The 18,406-nt window shown below is 35.3% G+C and overlaps 1 protein-coding gene across 2 annotated transcripts in view; it reads right to left on the bottom strand.

The window, feature by feature from the left end:
* FSIP1 (fibrous sheath interacting protein 1) overlaps positions 1–18,406 on the bottom strand; it is a 76,981-nt gene that overhangs the window by 33,020 nt on the left and 25,555 nt on the right. For both annotated transcript variants that reach the window (XM_063289969.1, XM_063289970.1), the window contains exons 10-11: positions 16,908–17,072; positions 7,790–7,924 (exon numbers count right to left, since the gene is read on the bottom strand). In XM_063289969.1, the coding sequence (XP_063146039.1) occupies positions 7,790–7,924; positions 16,908–17,072 (300 nt within the window). The remainder of the gene's footprint in view (positions 1–7,789; positions 7,925–16,907; positions 17,073–18,406) is intronic.

Below are 18,406 nucleotides of genomic sequence, written 5' to 3'. Positions count from 1 at the left end.
TTTCCTTCTATTGTTTAAATGCAGGATTATCTTAGACCAAAATTTCTCAAACTTTTCAAGACTAATACACAAAGCTGTATATTTTAAGAATAAAAAACGATGTTAAAAATAATTCAAGGCTTACAGAAGTGTTTAATAATTATTTTACATTATATTTAATACACGGCTCATAAATCTTAATGGGATATACTCAATGAGTTTGCATTTGAAAGCAACAATATCTGGAATGAGATTTGTTACACAGGATGTCTTAGAATTCAGATAACATTCAGCCTACACATTTGGTCTTGGTTATAAGGAGTAAAACTGAAGCTGAAAATCCACTGTTCATGCACAAAAGCAGTGTTTGAAGGAAACATTAGTTAAGACCTTAGAAGAAGCTAATTGAACACCTTTTTCTTGTTCCATAGAGCACAGTTTAAGAAATATCGCACCAGTTATTAGACATACAAGCACAACCTGCAATTCCAAAAAGGCCAAAAATAAATTACATGATGACCCTTGTACAGGTTAACTATAGTAAATAGGAAGAATGAGATAGACAATTTTGTAAATACAGAATTGATTCCATCATATCTCTTTTTTTCACGTGCATTTTGATTCCAGTCAAGCTTGTTTCAGTAACAATTAAGCTAAAAGAAAAGTCTAGAGAAGTAAACTGGGGGAGGTGTTAAAACCTGCTGACATTGCAGATGGTGTCACACCACAAGCTTTGCTGCTTTTGGCTATCTGTGTGATGTCACAATGCATGTAGAAAAGGGATCGGGCTTGGATTGCAAATGCAGCTGCTTTCATTATTTTGACCTCCCTTGCCCCACAACCCCTTGCAGATACCATTGCCTCTGATTGTGGATATTAAAGTATCCATGGGCATATGCTCTGGCTTCTGCAGTCAGAATTCAAGACTCATCAGCCAGCCAACAAAATAAACTTGATATATAGAGGGGGAAGAATTTCTTTAAATATGAGTAGAGGAAGCTGATTAGTTTAAAGGTATGCAAGTATGCACTAAATATACAGTATATTGATCATACCCACTTGCCCCTTGCGGTACTAAATTATTTCTCAATAGCCAAATGTAGCCTTCAACTGAAAAAGTTTATGGCACCTAGCTTATATAGGAAAGGGCTCCAGTGAAATAACAAAAAAAGAAACATAAAATTAAATCCTTTTACTATACTATTTCACAGAATTATATTTTAAAAATTATTTGAACAACAGAATGCATAACCTATGCAGTCCTCAGAAAAGCCAGGTTAATTCCAAAATTATTTGATAATGCTTTTGCTCAATATGTAGTTATCAAACTCACTGCAGATGATGACTATATAAACTTTATCAATCTTGACTTGAACCAAAACAAAAGTTTTAATTGTGTCAAATATAAGAAGAAAACTTATTTAAATAATGAAAAAGTACAGGCTTTCCTTCCATCTGATTTTAAAAATTAGTTAAAATTTACTAAAGTAAGAATACATACAGTTTAAATCTTACAAATGCAAGCTGAAATACAATGAACTGCTATGAATTAACCTTGGATGGATTAAAGTCATTCTTGGAATGTTATTACTGAGAGTATGTTGTAAAGAAATAATGATCTTTCTGTTTGCACTGCAGCTAAATAGCTTCAATTTACTTTTGACCAGATTGAATAGAAAGAAAGGGCCAGCATTTCAAACTGTGGCATTCAAAACATAATTAGCCTGAATTATGCCTGTTTCGCTGTGCAGAATCTGGTTACTGGCATAAAGGATAATTCTGTATCAAGCTTATTTAACTGCTTAATTTATATGGTAATTACAACAGCATACTCAAAGTACTGTAGAGTCTGCCAAACTCAAGGTGCCACAATAATAAAAATTGAAGCATGTTATAATATTGCTGAAATGCTAAGTAAAAACTTCTTTATCTGTTCTTCCAGGTATAAAAAGGGGTTCCTGTTATGACCTGCATGGAATTTTAATAGCACTGCATAGACAGCAATTATGTAACACACGGGCAAAACAACAGAGTTTCACATCATTTAATAAACCCCTGAGATTTGCTTAGTCCCAGTTCTCTCACTGGCTAGATTTTATGGTCTGCTGGCTCCATCTGACCTTCAGAATACTGGAGTACATCCATAACAAAAGCAGGAAAAAGTAACTAGAAACAAGTGATATGTATTTGCATTTGATTTATTTGATGAACAAGATATAGTGAATATTTATGCTTTAATGAAAAGAATTTGCTCAGTGACTTTAGCCTTTGTGAATAAATTTATTCATTTTTAGAGCACTTATTTGCTTCAACCTATTATCTTGCAAAGGCAATAGCACTGAGATCTAAATACATAGTGAACTCCGAGCAAGGGTTTTCCCTTCATCTAAATGAAGAGGAGTTTCTGTTTGATTTCCACAACAGCAGTACAACCCGTTTACTTTTACACAAATTATCAAATTACAGGGAATTAGATTAATCTATTATATTGTTGCTTGCAGTCTCAAATAATGAAATGGAATATAGTGGGTGCGGGGAGAGAATCAAATTTGATGGTCTTAATATTCATTTATGTGTATGTATCATTTTCCTATTTAACTTACAGTCTCTCTCTTCCTCTCTCTCGTTTTTAGGCAGGGGTATCATAGGCATCTCTGTGAACAGGCCCCAAATACAATCATAAGTAGAGTGGGAGAAAAAAAACACCTATGGAGTCCTTGGTGCTTTCTGAGCTTCGTTGTTTGCTTGCAGACATTTCATTAACCAACTAGGGAACATCATCAGTGTGAGCTATGTCTGTTATTCCACTATGAGTAACTATTGCTGTTTTTAGAACTTGGAAAAATAAATGGAATAATTCCAGCCTTAAATAATACCGCTTAAAACAAGATTTTATCCCTAACTAGCAGTAAAATTTAATTCGTTCTACCTGATTATGGCAAATAATGCTTACTTTATGAACAAGTCAGGATATCTTGTGGTCTGATATCCTGATTCCTTAAGTTACAGTTTCAACGAATTAGTATTTAAGCTTACTTGTAATAAACAATTTGTTCCTAACTAATGACAGAGCCTTTAAATATTCTCCTTTCACATGCAAAAAGAACAACTGAAAGAGCAAGGTTTGTTGCTACATCTACAGCAGACCTATATGTAAAATGTGACTGTTAATTAACTTCAAATATTTGATTAAAATAATTTCAGTTAATTAATAACTGTTTTCTGTTGCATGTTGCTTATAGAAGAAAATATATGCGAGGGACAAGTCTGACCTTACACAACCTCACAACACCATGGGATTCCAGTGGGCTAAGAAAACAAACCAAATTAACTCTGAAAGTTTGTTTGGCTCCTGCTCAGAGAATGCAGTGTGACAATATTTTCACAATACCTGTTTTTGTGCTACAGGATGGGACAGCTTCCCACTGGCAGGAACTGGAAGGCAAAAGAACATGGAAAGAAGAGCAACAGTCCCAGAAAAGAGGAAATGAATTGAGCTGAAATTAAATAATCAGGAGTAGAAAATTATTACCCTAATTTTAATAATTACTTGTTTGGGATGTGTGTCTTGCATCTCCAACATTTAAAGCATCCCCTATATTTCATTAAAAACTCTGGAAAACAGGCATCATCATATTTTTATCCTACCTTTTTTTCATATATAACTCAAGGCGGCAAACATACTTAGTATTCCTGCCTTTTTGCCCACAACAACAACCCTGTGAGGTGGGTTGGGCTGAGAGAGTGACTGGCCCAAAGTCAACCAGTCGGCTTTCATAACGAAGGGAGGCCTAGAACTCAGAGTCTCCTGGGTTCTAGGCCAGCACCTTCACCACTAGACCAAACTGATTCTGTGTTTTCTCAATAGCAAAACTCTACTTTTATTCTATCCCACTTTATTATAAACTCACACATCTTTCTGTTATATGCTCAGCATCTACCTTTCAAATTCTACAAAAACCCACAACCACTGCTGCGAAGTATCTTCCTGCTTGAGATACTATTCACACCTAAGTTGCTCTTTGTTCCTGAAAGGTTTGCTATGACAGCTCATTTTATCATGTAAAGTGGAAAAAAAAATCTAGTGATTTGCAAATATTTTGTATTAATGCAGCAAATGTTGCAAAATTTTAATATAGAATTTTTTTGGGGAAAAAAATCACCATTATTGAAACTGGTAATGCTATCTGTGCAGCTAGTTCAACTGGAACTTTTCACCTAAACTCCACCCCAATTCATTCCTTTTATTTGATGAAAGAGATTTACAGAAAGCCTATCTATAAAGGACCATGACAGTAGGAATCTTGATCCAGGCCAAATATATAGGGAAAACCTGGAGATCAAAGTAAGGATTCTGGGAAGAAGAGAAACTATGGATAACTCAGAGTACATTAGGCCAAGTTCAGACTGGATCATGATCTTTTTACTTGGCTGAGTTATATAGTTGTTGCTATACTACCATGCCTCTTAGTTTTGTTTATTACACTCTTTTAAAGTTAAGTATGTTGACCTTCACTCACTTGAGAAGGTGATTTATAAATTAATTTTAAATGTACAAACATATTCATTCAGTTTTCTAAAATTTAAAAAAATTCAGCTCAGTAAATAAAATTTATAATGAGCAGTCTCATGTCTATGCAGAAGTACTCCTCCTCCAAGAAGCTTACTGCCTTAAAGTTACCCTCAATAAATTATAAAATACAAATGCCTTCAGAAAATTCACAAAACACGAAGAATAATAAATAATCACTTAATTTACAATTCAATTTGTTATCTCTAAAATGTCATAATACTCTTTTGCTGTTTTTACTGCGGAACACTGCTGCACATTTCTTAGGCATATTGGTTTGAAGTATTGAGAACTGATGTCTCCACCCAATGTTTGAAAAGGGTGAAGAACAGGAATTGTTTGGAATCCCTGTCCTCAAGTAAAAGAACTGCGAAGTAAGGAAAGCAGAAGCTGAAGAGGGTTTCTTCACTTCATATTCCATCAATTGCACCTGTACCAAGCATACCAAATGGTGAGAACCTTCTTCCAGCTTCTATAATTCCACCCAATGATACTTTCTCTCTTGGAACTCTTTGTTCTATCACTTTAACAGATCCACTTTAATCTTACACTTTCATTTGAACATTACTTCTTACTGTTCTTTCTTTCTCCTTGCTCTTCACCCACTGTTTTTTATTACTCCTCCTAACTCAGAATCTTATCTTCCTGAAAAGCTGGATATTTTGTTGCTCTGTCCTGTCCTCTTGGCTTTGGCCTTCAATCCTTCTATTTTTCCCCTGCCCCCCAACCCTTGCAGATGCCAATTTCTCTACTCATATAGTCAGCTTTCTAACTAGCTTGCTAAAATTATGAGCAGCGATTGGACTCCCTGCGGTGTTATATAATGGTATAAATAGTTATTAGTACATATTTTGTACATTCATTCTACAATCCTTACATATATCATATCACAAATTTTATATAAAGCAAATACTTTCTTAGCTGTGTTTCAACAATGAGCTCAAGAATCCAGTGGCATCCACTGCAAACTGCAATGACACCAAAATGATTACATGTATATGACGACGTGCAAACGCTGCCATTTTGTATTTGTTTCCTGATGGCTACAGCTAGTAGGCAAGTTATGGAATTTGCATCATGAAATAGGGTGTATGTCATCATTTGCCTTCTCTTGTCCCTCCCTGCAGATGATCCTGCAAAAAGCTCTTGTAAAAAATAATGAAGTAAAATGAGTAATAAAGTAAAATAACGAAGTAAAAAGGCTAAATGAATACAGCACATAGCAAAACTTGCAGGAATGTATATAAGGCCGATATGTGGGTATGGGGAAAGGAGAATGAATAAGGCATGCTCCTAGTATAAGTACTGATACCTCAAGCATATCTGTTTTCATCTACAGTATGTTATTAAATCTGTATCTGAATCACAGAGTCATTGTTTTTCTACCATAATAATACAGCTTTTTTCCCCTTGCCTACAAACTGTCCTAATACCTTACATACCTCTTTGGAAAATGAGGGTCAGAAGTACTAAAGAGTTTTCACAGTACAGAGGAATGCCAACCCGGCGCTAGGTTATGCAACAATACAGGTGGTTTATTTGTTTATAATTTAATAAGTGAAGAATAGTTTCTACTTCCATAAGGTCTTATGGGCAACCCCTCACGTCAAGAAAAAATGTCTGGTATGCAGCGGAGGAGTGGTGAGTATGTGCTAAGCAAATTCCAAGAAACAGTTTTATACTAATCAGACCTTGAAACTGACCTGTTAACATTCACTGTATTTTAATGAATCAGTAGCCCAAAGCATTCCAAAGTCCAGCCACTGGTTATTGCAGACTAAGCCACCAATGTGAGGATTCCTGTCCAGACTTGTATTCCCATAAATAGCAAGGGTCAGTGACCCAGTGGGAGAAGAGGGCAAAGGTCAATAGCAGAAAAAAATTACACGGTCTGAATTTGTTTTGTTTGGAGGCTTGACTACTCATTAGACTGATGTTACAAAACTGACACAAGCTATTCTAGATTTGCCATTCTAAGGGACTCTTTGAACATAAATTTTGATGAAAAGGTATCTTAATTGTTATTCTGGCAAATGTAAATCCCATGTTATGAAATTAATTTGTATTAAAACATAAGCTCAGCTAGGTGGCAATCTACTTCTCAGATGTACGAAGTGAGATTATTGACAGGCAAACATAAAATAAGTTCATATAATGTTTACAATCCATGTCCTTCATTCCCAGATTGGCTTTTCTTACCCAACTTTGAATGATAAAGCTTTTTTTCTTATAAAAAATCTCATTATTTCAGAAGGCTCTTGCTGGATAAAAATGCTTCAAGGGAATGATGTAATAGAGTGATGTAGCATCTTTTCAAGACGTTCTTCAGTAATAAAAAGAATAGCTAGTCTTTCTCCCCCTTCTGCTTCCTTCAATCTTTAAAGTGGGGAGAGTCACAGAGAGATTGTTGTCTCCTTTTTAACCTCTGATGTTTCTATTGGTTTATTAATCCCCCAATATGATGTTAAAGAAGCAGGATAGAAAGAATATTGATGCTTTTGAACTTTGGTGTTAGAGAAGATTCCCGAGAATACCATGAATACCAGGAACAGCCAAGAAAACAAACAAATGGATCACTGAACAAATCAGCCCAGAGTTCTCACTCGAGGCACAAATGACCAGGCTCAAATTATCCTACTTCAGACACTTTATACAAAGATCCAGCTCCCTAGAGAAGGCTCTACTGCTCAGAAAGGTGGAAAGAAAGAGAAAAGGATGACTAGAAGCAGCGTGAATGGACTCCATTATAGTGGTGATGGGTACACTGGAAGACCTGAAGGACCAGGTTAGGGGCAGATCATGGTGGAGAAAAACAATCTATGTGGTTGCTAAAAGGTGCCCCAATTTGAGGGCACATAATCAATCAATCAATCTGATGTAGTATACACAGTGTGAGGATAGGAAATAAAAGGGAATTGTTTTTAAATATCTTTAGAAAGCTGGTTTTTTAACAATAAATTTTAACTGATCATACATCTAATCTGCTTCATTTTATCTTAACATAATACATGTTATACATCATAAATTTATGATGTATAACAGAATACACATTCAGAAGTTCTAATGCAGTTAGTTAGAATACACATTTATTTCTCATCTACTTAGACACATGACTGTAATTTATCCCAAAGATCACAGAAATATTGCAACCAAACATTTAGAATCTAATCAGTATATGCAAATTTTTCTTATGCTCTGTAAATATTATTTTAAAAAATTAATAAACTTTAGTGGACTTACAGTTTCTCCTAGGTTTTTCAGCTGCTGGTCGATTTCTTTAAGCCTGTTTTGTTGATCACGTTCTTCTTTAGTGTCTCTTAAGACCTTTTCACCTGGAATTGTTTTCAGCGTTCTATTTGCATAAGCCAAGGATTCCTTTAAAAAGCAAGTAATAATGAAAGCACTGAACTGAAAAAACAGAAAGAAAGAAAGAAAAGGAGACTATCTTGACCAATCCCTTGTTACTGAAGCATGGCCCCCATACATCACATGTCTCCTACAAATTAGCCCGTGTACAAGATTATAGGATAGAATCAATAGAAAACAGTAGTAAGTGACAGTGCCCTTAAGAAAATGCTTAGTAAATCACCAGTTCAATTATGTGTGCTAGGTATTAATTGGAAAGGAGACAAATCTGGGAAAATTCATTTGTAAATCCAAGATTGGCTAAAGTTTGAGCTTGATTACAATATAATTAGAGTATATATAATATTGTAGAAGATGTAAAGTTGTCCTATTTCTGTTCCAAAATAAAAAGCGAAATTAGTCATGCCAGCAATGATAAAATAATTTAAACACCGAATTAGAGTAAGACCTTTTCTAAAATCCTAATTAAGGTATTAACTCTTCTTGGCAAATTAACATTATAAACCTACGCATAAGTCTGATTTTCAAAAATTCTTCAAATCTATTTACACAGTGAGCTTAATGGGGGGTGGGGGTGGCATTACATGTGTCATGTGGGCAACCTAATATAATTAATTAATCACAAGACCTGTCCCAAAGAGGTCTAGTTTTTAGCCCAGGTCAGTGTGGAGCCAAACCAACCCCCTTTTGCTAACCGTACAAAGTGCGTACTGAACGGATTTCCTATACTTTCCTGCTTCCAAAATAGAAATAAGATCCTATAGTAACTGTGAAATCAGCTTCTCTAGGCAGTTTGTCTGTTTCAGAGTACAGAGATAGTGTCAAGTTAAACCAAGGACCCTACCAAACATTACTGGTATAAAGAAGCAATAGCTGGACCTCATTTTAGAAATGTAAACTTTTTAATTAATCAATTTGTTAAATGTATTTTATAGGAAAAACACTGAGGTCCCTTGGTAGGTAGAAGACAGAAGATATTAGCCCAACAAAGCTGGGAGATCATTTTGTTTATGTACTAGATCAAATAAAAGAGAACAGAAGATAAGCTTGGCAGCTTTACTTAGAATTTCATTGAGTTATTCTGTAATCAGTTTCCCACAGCATTTGTATAAACGTAATTATTACATATGTACATTCAGAATTATTGCAAGATATTACCTATGTATATAGCACATGCAATGATCTGTTTACACTTCATTTGTCTTACATTTCAAATAAAGTATGAAATGAATCTATTCTTATCTGTTTGATGAACAGGATTAAAAAATGGAACAAGGACAAGAATAGTACTCTTCATCATTGGAATGAAAGTTTCAGCAAAGTTCAGCTTTTTATTTTCTTTCCACCTTCTCACTTGTTGCTATGACATCATTTATATCTTGAAGTTAAAGCAACTGAGTCAGTATTTGGCAAATATGGATGATCAAAGGTCATCTCTAGTTACTCATGATATGGAACTGATGTCTTTTCAAAATTTGCCAAAATAAAACAATCCAAATCTTAATTAAAACTGCCTATTTATGACATAAAGCATACTTTTCTTCCAAAATTGTGTAGCTTACACCAAAACATCAAATAGAATTTAAAATATCTTTGATGAACAACAGAAAAGTTGCTAGTAGCAGCATTTTTCTGGAACACAAATACACAGATAGGCAGTATGCTAGTGAAACCAATTATTTTCCACAATCTTATAGATTTACCATTATCAACTTGTCAAAATAATGAATGGGTTTACATATCACATGAAGCCATGATTTGTTGGACCAAGTTTTGTTAAATCATAATCAGATGGATTCAACCAACATAACTCATTACCCATCCTTAGAGAGCCAGTTTGGTCTAGTGGTTAAGGCTCTGGGCTAGAAACCAGGCGTCTGTGAGTTCTAGTCCCGCCTTAGGCATGAAAGCCGGCTGGGTGACCTTGGGCCAGTCACTCTCTCAGCCCAACTCGGTGCAATGTAGACTAGCCTCCTTGTGGTGCACCCCGGGCAACGTGACTTGTCAAGGCTAAATAGTCTACACATCTGGCTGCTGGACCTCACAAGGATTTCCCAGCAAGAAAAAGCAGCATGAACACCAAACTGCTATGCCATACAATTAAAAAAAAAATCCTTATAAACTTCTGCAGATACACACAAAACAAGGCAAAAAATCTCAAAGAAACTGCATTAAGGCTTTAGCAGCGATACCATATTCCCCATTTATGACTTGGCATGGATCCTGAACCCAGAGCAGATAAAAGCTTAGTATAGCTTTAACCCAGTCAACCTGTAATCAGTGGCTTTATGTAGTCCTATTCCTAATTCAAAATCCTTTAAGAAGTTCTGTTTCTTATAGGTAGCTTTGCTGCTCACCAGAAAGAATTTTAAAAAGTACCTTGGTCAGAAGGAGAAATATTGATTTCAATTATTGACAGGTTTGCTCTCAAATAAGAATGATCCTCAAAGGCGACTGCAGGAGGGCAAGAGGGGCAAATGACAAAAGCAGTGTTATGCCATCATAATGCAAGCTCCTTAAGTACTAAAGGGTCTTGAAGATTAAGTTCATGGAACATTATCTTCTGTTTATTGCCTATATAATATTCTGATTAGCAGTACACAGTATTACAGAAATATTTAATGTTATGTGTTTAATTGTTAATTCAATCCTTTTCTTGCAAAGCTTATGGCAAAGTAGCTTTACTGTTGTACAAAATCAAAATCCTTGGCCAAGAGTTGTAAAGACATCCCCAGGAAGACATGGCTCTTGAGCAGATAATATTTCTGCTGCTGCTACTTCAGGAAAACAATTTGTCACAGAAGGGAGTCTGTACAAGCATTGAATGCATCAGAATCAGGTTATATTATTAAAAGAAATTAGCAATATATTTCTTTCCTGGATTTCAGTCTCAACTTTCTGCATTTACTTATCTGAAAACTGCTTTCATAAAAAGGGCATTCTGAATACAAAGGATGCCTCCCTCCAAAGCAGTTCAAGACAGAATTGCCTTCAGCTTCAAATACAGGTAGTCCTCGATTAATGCCCACTCGTTCAACAACTGTTCAATGCTATGACAGCACTAAATGAGGAGACTTACAACCGGTCCTTGAAGTTGCAGCTGTCGCAGTGTCCCTGTGGTCACGTGATAGCTATTCATGTGCTTGGCAACCAGCTTGCAATTATGACAGCTGCAGCATCCTGCAGTCATGTGATCACTAATTATGACTTTCACTGCTGGCTTCCGACCAGCAAAGTCAATGGGGAAGCAGGCAGGAGATTGCAGAGGGCCATCACGTGACGTCACACTTAAAGACCACACAAGATTCGCTTAAAAACTGCAACTGGAACTGCCAGAACTGCCATTGCAAGTCAGTGCAGTCACGTGACATCGTACTTCACAACCGCATTGCTTAGTGGTGGAGTTCCTGATCCCAATTACCACTGTTAACCAAGGACCATCTGTAAATGTCACCTAAGCTAACATTTGCAGCGTGCAAACTAAATTAAGATACATGCAAACAGACAATGCTTAGGAGATAAAGATTTTGACCTGACAAGTTTCCAAAATTAAAAATAATATAAAACTGGAAAAGAATTTTCCATCTTCTAACTGAACTCTTCCTATATAAACTTATTAAAGCTATTTTTTAACAATTAGACACACTAACCTAGAACTTCTATACTCTTCAAACATAGTAAAAAATAATAGAAATAAAATATTTAAGCTGTTGATAATTATGTGCATATAATGGCATTTGGGAATTGCTTTGAAATAGTCTGTGGTAGACAAATATGAATAGTAGGAGCATAGAAGAAGAGAAAAAAATAGTTCGTTTTGGCTACGTGGAAAAAAAGAGGCTACTTAAAAATGATAATTATTTCAAATTATGTCCTTATTGGGGCAGCTAGTCTCTATGAACTAGTTTAGTTGGACATCATGGAGTAATACAGCTTGCACACTTTATATTTGCTGCGACACTCTCCAAGATATATTAGGCTCAATTTACCACAAAACGTATTGCTTGGTGGACAGATAGATGCAGTCGTATACGCATTACAGATTTACATACAGGCAAGTTGCAATCTGTTTTGCAGGAGAATTGAGGAAAAAATAGCAAAAGTCATACATATTTTAAAGTGGTGATGTTTCTTCCAACAGTGAACTGAATATCCTCATAAAAAGAGAAATCACTGAGAAATTAATTAATATGCATAAGGAACTCTGAGTTTTTCAGAAGTACAAAATATTTTTTAAAAAGCATATTCATTTGCCAAAGTGGCAAGGAACAAAAAAAAAACCCTAATGAGGGCCAAGTATACTAAGAGATCACCGAGACCTATGGAATGTTGAGTGTCAGTCTTAAAAGGAAAATAGAAAGGATAAAGAATAAATTGGTCTCTTTAGGCTTCTACGTGGGAGAACTGAAGCATGTCAAAAGCAAGACAGACAGAGAGAGAGATCAATAGTCAAATAGGTGACTACTAAGAAGTTAATAAAGGAGAGACTGAATACATACTTTTGTAATGCCATTGTGAATGATGTTATTTGTCTAAAAACATTCTGGGAATTAATTATCAAAAGTTGTTTTGCATTTCTCAGTACAAATAAAATTAAATACCAATTCATAAAGAAACTAAGAGGAACAACTAAAAAATGCTATGTTCATTGGTTAGAATCAAAGAAAACATTCTAAAATATATACACAGCATAGAAACATTTGTAGATAGGACAGACAGATTTAAACAAGAAAATGCCTAGAACATATTTAAAATAAATAAAAGTGATTCAAATTCCTTTTTATAATATTTAGGATATAATCTAAAGGTCAAAATAAAAATGGATCCATGAAAAAAATAACCTCTCTCTACAGCAGTGTTTCTCAACCTCAGCACTTGAAGATGGGTGGACTTCAACTCCCAGAATTCCCCAGCCAGTCTACAGACTGGAAAATGTTAGAAAACAGCTGCAGTATCATACATTTCACAAGCTACCTCTTATCATTACAGCTCTCAGCTGTCCAGAGAAGGAAGAAAGGAATGAAGGTGATTTAGTCACAGGTGAAAACTAGCAGAAAGCAATATGTGACCTGGGTGCATGGGAGATAAGTATTGAAGTGGGAAGCCTGGAGAGAGCCAAGTGGGGAATAAAGATACAGGTGAAAAAGTTAAAAGATTGTGTAAGAGAGACGACTGAGCTTATTCTAAAAAAACTCTGAAAGAATGACTGAAGAAAGCGGACCTTGTACATTAGAGTGTGTGTGTGAGCAAGACAAGAGGGTGATCTTAAACAAGAGAGAACTCTGGATTGCAAGGAAAGAGTTTGAGTTTTGTGGTTCACCCTTCACTGTTGCCTTGCAAACAAGTTTTTATGACAAGGAACACATCTTTTGTATAAACCAGGCTGTGAAATGGGACTTTTGTGACAGGTCACGTCTACCATGGCAGCCATTTCATGAATGACGACCATTTGTGATAGTCCACATGGTACTTCTTCAAACTTCTAGGAGTGCATCTATGTGCAGGCGAATGTAAGAGAACACTGGGTCTTTTTTATTACTATTGGAGCTGTGTGGTGCATTGGATCTGGAAACAAAAAGTGCTCCTGTGTGTGTCAATGGCATCTGAATAGAATTCCACAAAACAGCTGCTTTTTCTCCCATGGTTGCATGGCTATCCTCTGCAGCTTCCCAACAATCCTCAGTAATGATTTATTTGGTTTATGGAACTGCAGACAGTGCTATTGAAGCACCTTCCTTTCTTTGAATTTGAAGCAACTCTAATTATTGCAACCTGTTTACTGTTAGCCATCTTGAGAATTATTTGATGGAAAAGCAGAATATAAGCCTCCATCTTACATGCTGGTAAATACAAATTCAGGATAGCAATATATATTTATACACACATGGCTTTTGTACTTTTAATATTTATTTTTAAAAATTGAATTTCACAAGAATGTTAATAACTCAGAATAAACTACACCTGCTATAATTACCTTTTTCATTCAAGCATTATGATTCTAGAACTCAATCCTCCTTTGTAACAGGTTAGCACGTACTACAACTTTCTTAAACCCCCCTTCTGAGTAGGTGGCAACAAAACCAAGAGTCTGTGGCATGAAAATTTATGCCAAAACAAATGTATTGTGATGTTAACTTTCTATAATCAATTTCAGATGCATAAAGTGTTACACTCAGTTGCTGATATGTATATCTGGAGTAAGAATATTTTGACACGAAAAAGTAAAAAAGCTGTATCTCTCAAACCCACTGTATTGCCATTATTATTAACAACTTTCTATCTATATTCAGAGAGTCGACTCATTTCTGCTTGCTACTTGGAAAGCGCAAATGTATCTAACATGCACTCTCCACAGGCAGTTGTTCATAGCGCAAAAACAGTAAAACACACCAGTGAATATACAGTAAAGTGAGCTTACACTTGTGTATATAATACAATTCATAATTCAATTTGCAAGGTAGACATTTTGATTTTATAAAATCAAATTGTGAGCGTATTTGTACATGTGAGCCATAATGAACTGTATTTTTAGCAATCCTAAACATATGTTTCTGCTATACCTTATTCCATTCTTCCAATGTACTCTGAATCACTTACTTTTAATTAGCCTTCTACATTAATTTCTCCTCCAGAATTAAGGCTTTTTCCCAGAAAAGTGAATTGGCTCAATGCCCAGAATAATCAGTTCTGGATTAGTGACAGCACCAAGTCTTCAGATTCCCTGGGATTGTAATAGAATTAGGTTCTTGCTTTCAGGCATATTCCAAGACATTAGAATAATATGAGAAAGCTTCCTTTGATTATTGCCCTGTTGTTTTTCTGCCAAATTATGACAAGGATGGGAAAATCAAGCACCCCAGAAATTCTGATTAAACTTTATTTGCCTTAGTTCTCCTATTATGATGACAAACATTTAACTTATTTTACAAAAAATGCATTAAGGTACAAATCTCATAAATCAATAAATAACATTTGTGAATGGGAGAAGTATACAGAGCTCCCATGCCTCTATATGTCCCCATGTGCTGCCTTACTAAAGAGGTGCAGGGAAAGGTAGAGAAGAGAGGTTTGTACTGAGCCCTACAGTATCACATCATACATGTATACAGCACTAGAAAAATTTCCCCCTTAATATTTTGCTGTGAAAAACTGATGTCTTTTTCAAAATAATCTAGGAATCTTGAAGTGAAAAAAGATAAAGCACAGAATGAATGAATGAATGAATGAATGAATGAATGAATGAATATATATATATATATATATATTCTATCTATGTTTCTGAGTCAGAATTAGTCAATAATTATTCTGATTATAATTCCCCAATTATTTTGTCTTGAAAGAATCAAGACCCTTAACTCCAGAAATGTATGTAAAATTAGCCATATGTATCAAGTATAAGTATCAAGTATTCAAGTATTTGACATACTAACCATAATTCCATATAGACAGACACAGATCAAAATTAAAAATTAGTTTTAAACAAAATTTTAAAAGAAGCCAGCATGCCACAAAACAAGGCATGTGCTTAGATCCCAATGTACTCATTAACTCAAAAAAGTTGGGAGTGTTTATACTATTTTTAGATAACTGGCAATCTTTTATCTTTCCAAGTTGGCCTAAAGAGATATAGATGTTACTACCCTTAATAACTCCTTAACATAAGGGTTGTCAAACTTTGGTAGTGTCATGACCCCTTAAAACAATAAATAAATGTATGTGACCCACGGTTCCATAAATAATAATGATGACAACGTTGAAATAGAAAGAGCAATTGGATCAACACTACACTAGAACTTTGTTGTTGTTTATTCATTTAGTAGCTTCCGACTCTTCGTGACTTCATGGACCAGCCCACGCCAGAGCTTCCTGTCGGTCGTCAACACCCCCAGCTCCTCCAGGGACGAATCCATCACCTCTAGAATATCATCTATCCATCTTGCCCTTGGTCGGCCCCTCTTCCTTTGCCTTCCACTTTCCCTAGCAGGCAAAAGGAAGAGGGGCCAACCAAGGGCAAGATGGATGGATGATATTCAAACTAAAAGTGGTTAATTCCCAGTTTATAGGTAATCATAAGCAGGGAGGAAAAGGGAGGGTTAGTTTGCAGCTATTCTCAGAAAAACATGGCTATTCCAACATGATGGAAGCATCTCCCACACTGCTGTCACAACCACTCTCTATAATCCAGCTCCATGAGGGATGTACACTGAAATGATCTCCTTCTATTCAATTTATGCAATGATGCTAAATCATATAAAAATATTTTTCTTATAGATATGAATCATCTCTGAATGCAGCCATATCTCATTGATAAGCACTCAGCACTAAACAAAGAATTACCATAAATTCTAACAAATATAACAATAATAATAACTGATAACTGTATAATAATAACTACAAAGTCAAATTATATCAAATAAGTCTATTTTAAAAAAATCTAAACTAAATGGCAGAAAAATTGTTAAAGCAATCAGCATGGGCAGGCCCTGTAATTAGATATAATGCAGTTAATTGACCACACCCAAACCAAATTGGATAATATTAATAAAAAAAACAGGGAAACTAATTACCATATGTCATGCACTTCACCCAAGAAGCGACATTCATAGATTATACATATCCAGAAATAAAGGTGGTAAAGCACTATTGCAAATAAAACAAATTGTGGAAGAAGAAAAACATAGTCTAAATTATTACACCAGGAAAAGTAAAGAGGCTCTATTTAATGGAAATTTAAAAGGAAAGGCTTTTTTTAAAGAACCAGCTGAGAGTACAAGCTGAAGAGATGGCCACTCTCAGACTTCCCAGCCCCCAACCATATTTCTTTCATATAACTCTCTCTTTATAAGAAATATGCTTCCCAGTCTAATGAAATCTATTAAAGAATGTATATGCTTCAATTAAAAAAAAGAGATTAAATGCCAATATCAAAAGAATTATCTTTTTTAAGAGCTATAATATTACCATAATAAGGCATCTTCTAGTTATTCTGTACCTGATAAATCTTTCTGGAAGCTTTTGAACAGGAGCCCTGAACTACAGGCAAATCTCCATCAGATATTATTATTTTGAGTTTAGCATTGATTTCTGCAAGGTGATGATATTCCATTGGTTCAGGTGTATATCCTTCACCTGGCACTAACAATCCAGTTGCTTCTTCCTATAAAAAATGGAATAATTATTTCTCCCCTCAAATTACAGAACTAAGACAAAAAAGAAATAACATACAACGTAAAAACATACTGTATATTATAACAGAAAGATTATCGTTGAAGAGAAAAGTACAGAATCAGAACCAATCCTATACACATATTAAAGCCTGTTTCATAGCCAGGACTGATTACGAGTAATACACAAAGGAGTGCAACATTCAGAAAATCATTTCCTCAAGCGAATGATTAAATTCTCAACTTTAGTACACTAATTTCCAAACAAGTACATAATATGTTCTAATATTAAGATAAATTATTACAATAATATTTTAGGATATGGATTGATAAGGCCTAACTGATCTTTGGAGTCCTTGGTGCTCTGTGCTTGGTTGTTTGCTTGCAGACCTTTCATTACACTTCATATTCTCTTCTATTGGTAACTGATCTTACCATGTCTATGAAAATTGATACTTTTCTTATATTTTGGTTGACAATACACATCCCACTGATAAATCAGAGCATGCCTTTCTATTAATATAGTAAACACTTATTAAAGTCATATGCACTTTAGATGCATTGTAGTTTTGGAAAAGTGGAAGATTGCTGTGTCCTCTAATGAGTTCTTAAAACTGTTTTAAATATTAACAAAAAGTCTCCAATGCCATATTTCCAAATTACAAGGGCACCCCCTACTGGCATTTAAATGCAGAAGGAAGACAATACTTGATCTTGAATTTACAGTAGGCAGAATCTTTCAATACAGCACACTGAAAAATCCTGTGACCATTTGATTGCTGATTTACATGCTAGCCTTCAGAATAAGCTTCCCCAGGATAGTTTGGAAAACATACATAGAGTGACTCAGATTACTCAGCAAGTCTACTTTTCTTAACCTGGGAACAGCAGTTGCTTCTGCACAAACCTAGATTATTGAAGTGATGATTCTAAAAGAGATGTTTATTTATTTAATATCCCGCCTTTATTTTTTATTTTTTATAAATAACTCAAGGCGGCAAACATACCAAATACTCCTTCCTCCTCCTATTTTCCCCACAACAACAACCCTGTGAGGTGGGTTGGGCTGAGAGAGAGTGACTGGCCCAAGGTCACCCAGCCAGCTTTCATGCCTAAGGAGGGACTAGAACTCACAGACTCCTAGTTTCTAGCCCATTGCCTTAACCACTAGACCAATAGTTTGGACCATCAATGCTGTGTAGGAATCAGATTTCACATCTGCCACAAGGGCATGCAGGCAACTATGCCCTATAGAACAGGATGTGTAACTTTTTTGATAATGTCTGCAGTGGTTGCCTATATATTTTGAGACAGGAGGTTCATGACA

Source organism: Candoia aspera, chromosome 1 (assembly GCF_035149785.1).
Source record: "Candoia aspera isolate rCanAsp1 chromosome 1, rCanAsp1.hap2, whole genome shotgun sequence".
Classification (NCBI taxonomy): Eukaryota; Metazoa; Chordata; class Lepidosauria; order Squamata; family Boidae; genus Candoia; species Candoia aspera.
The sequence above is the reverse complement of the archived record's forward strand: the minus strand, read 5'-3'. Positions and strand labels throughout refer to the sequence as shown.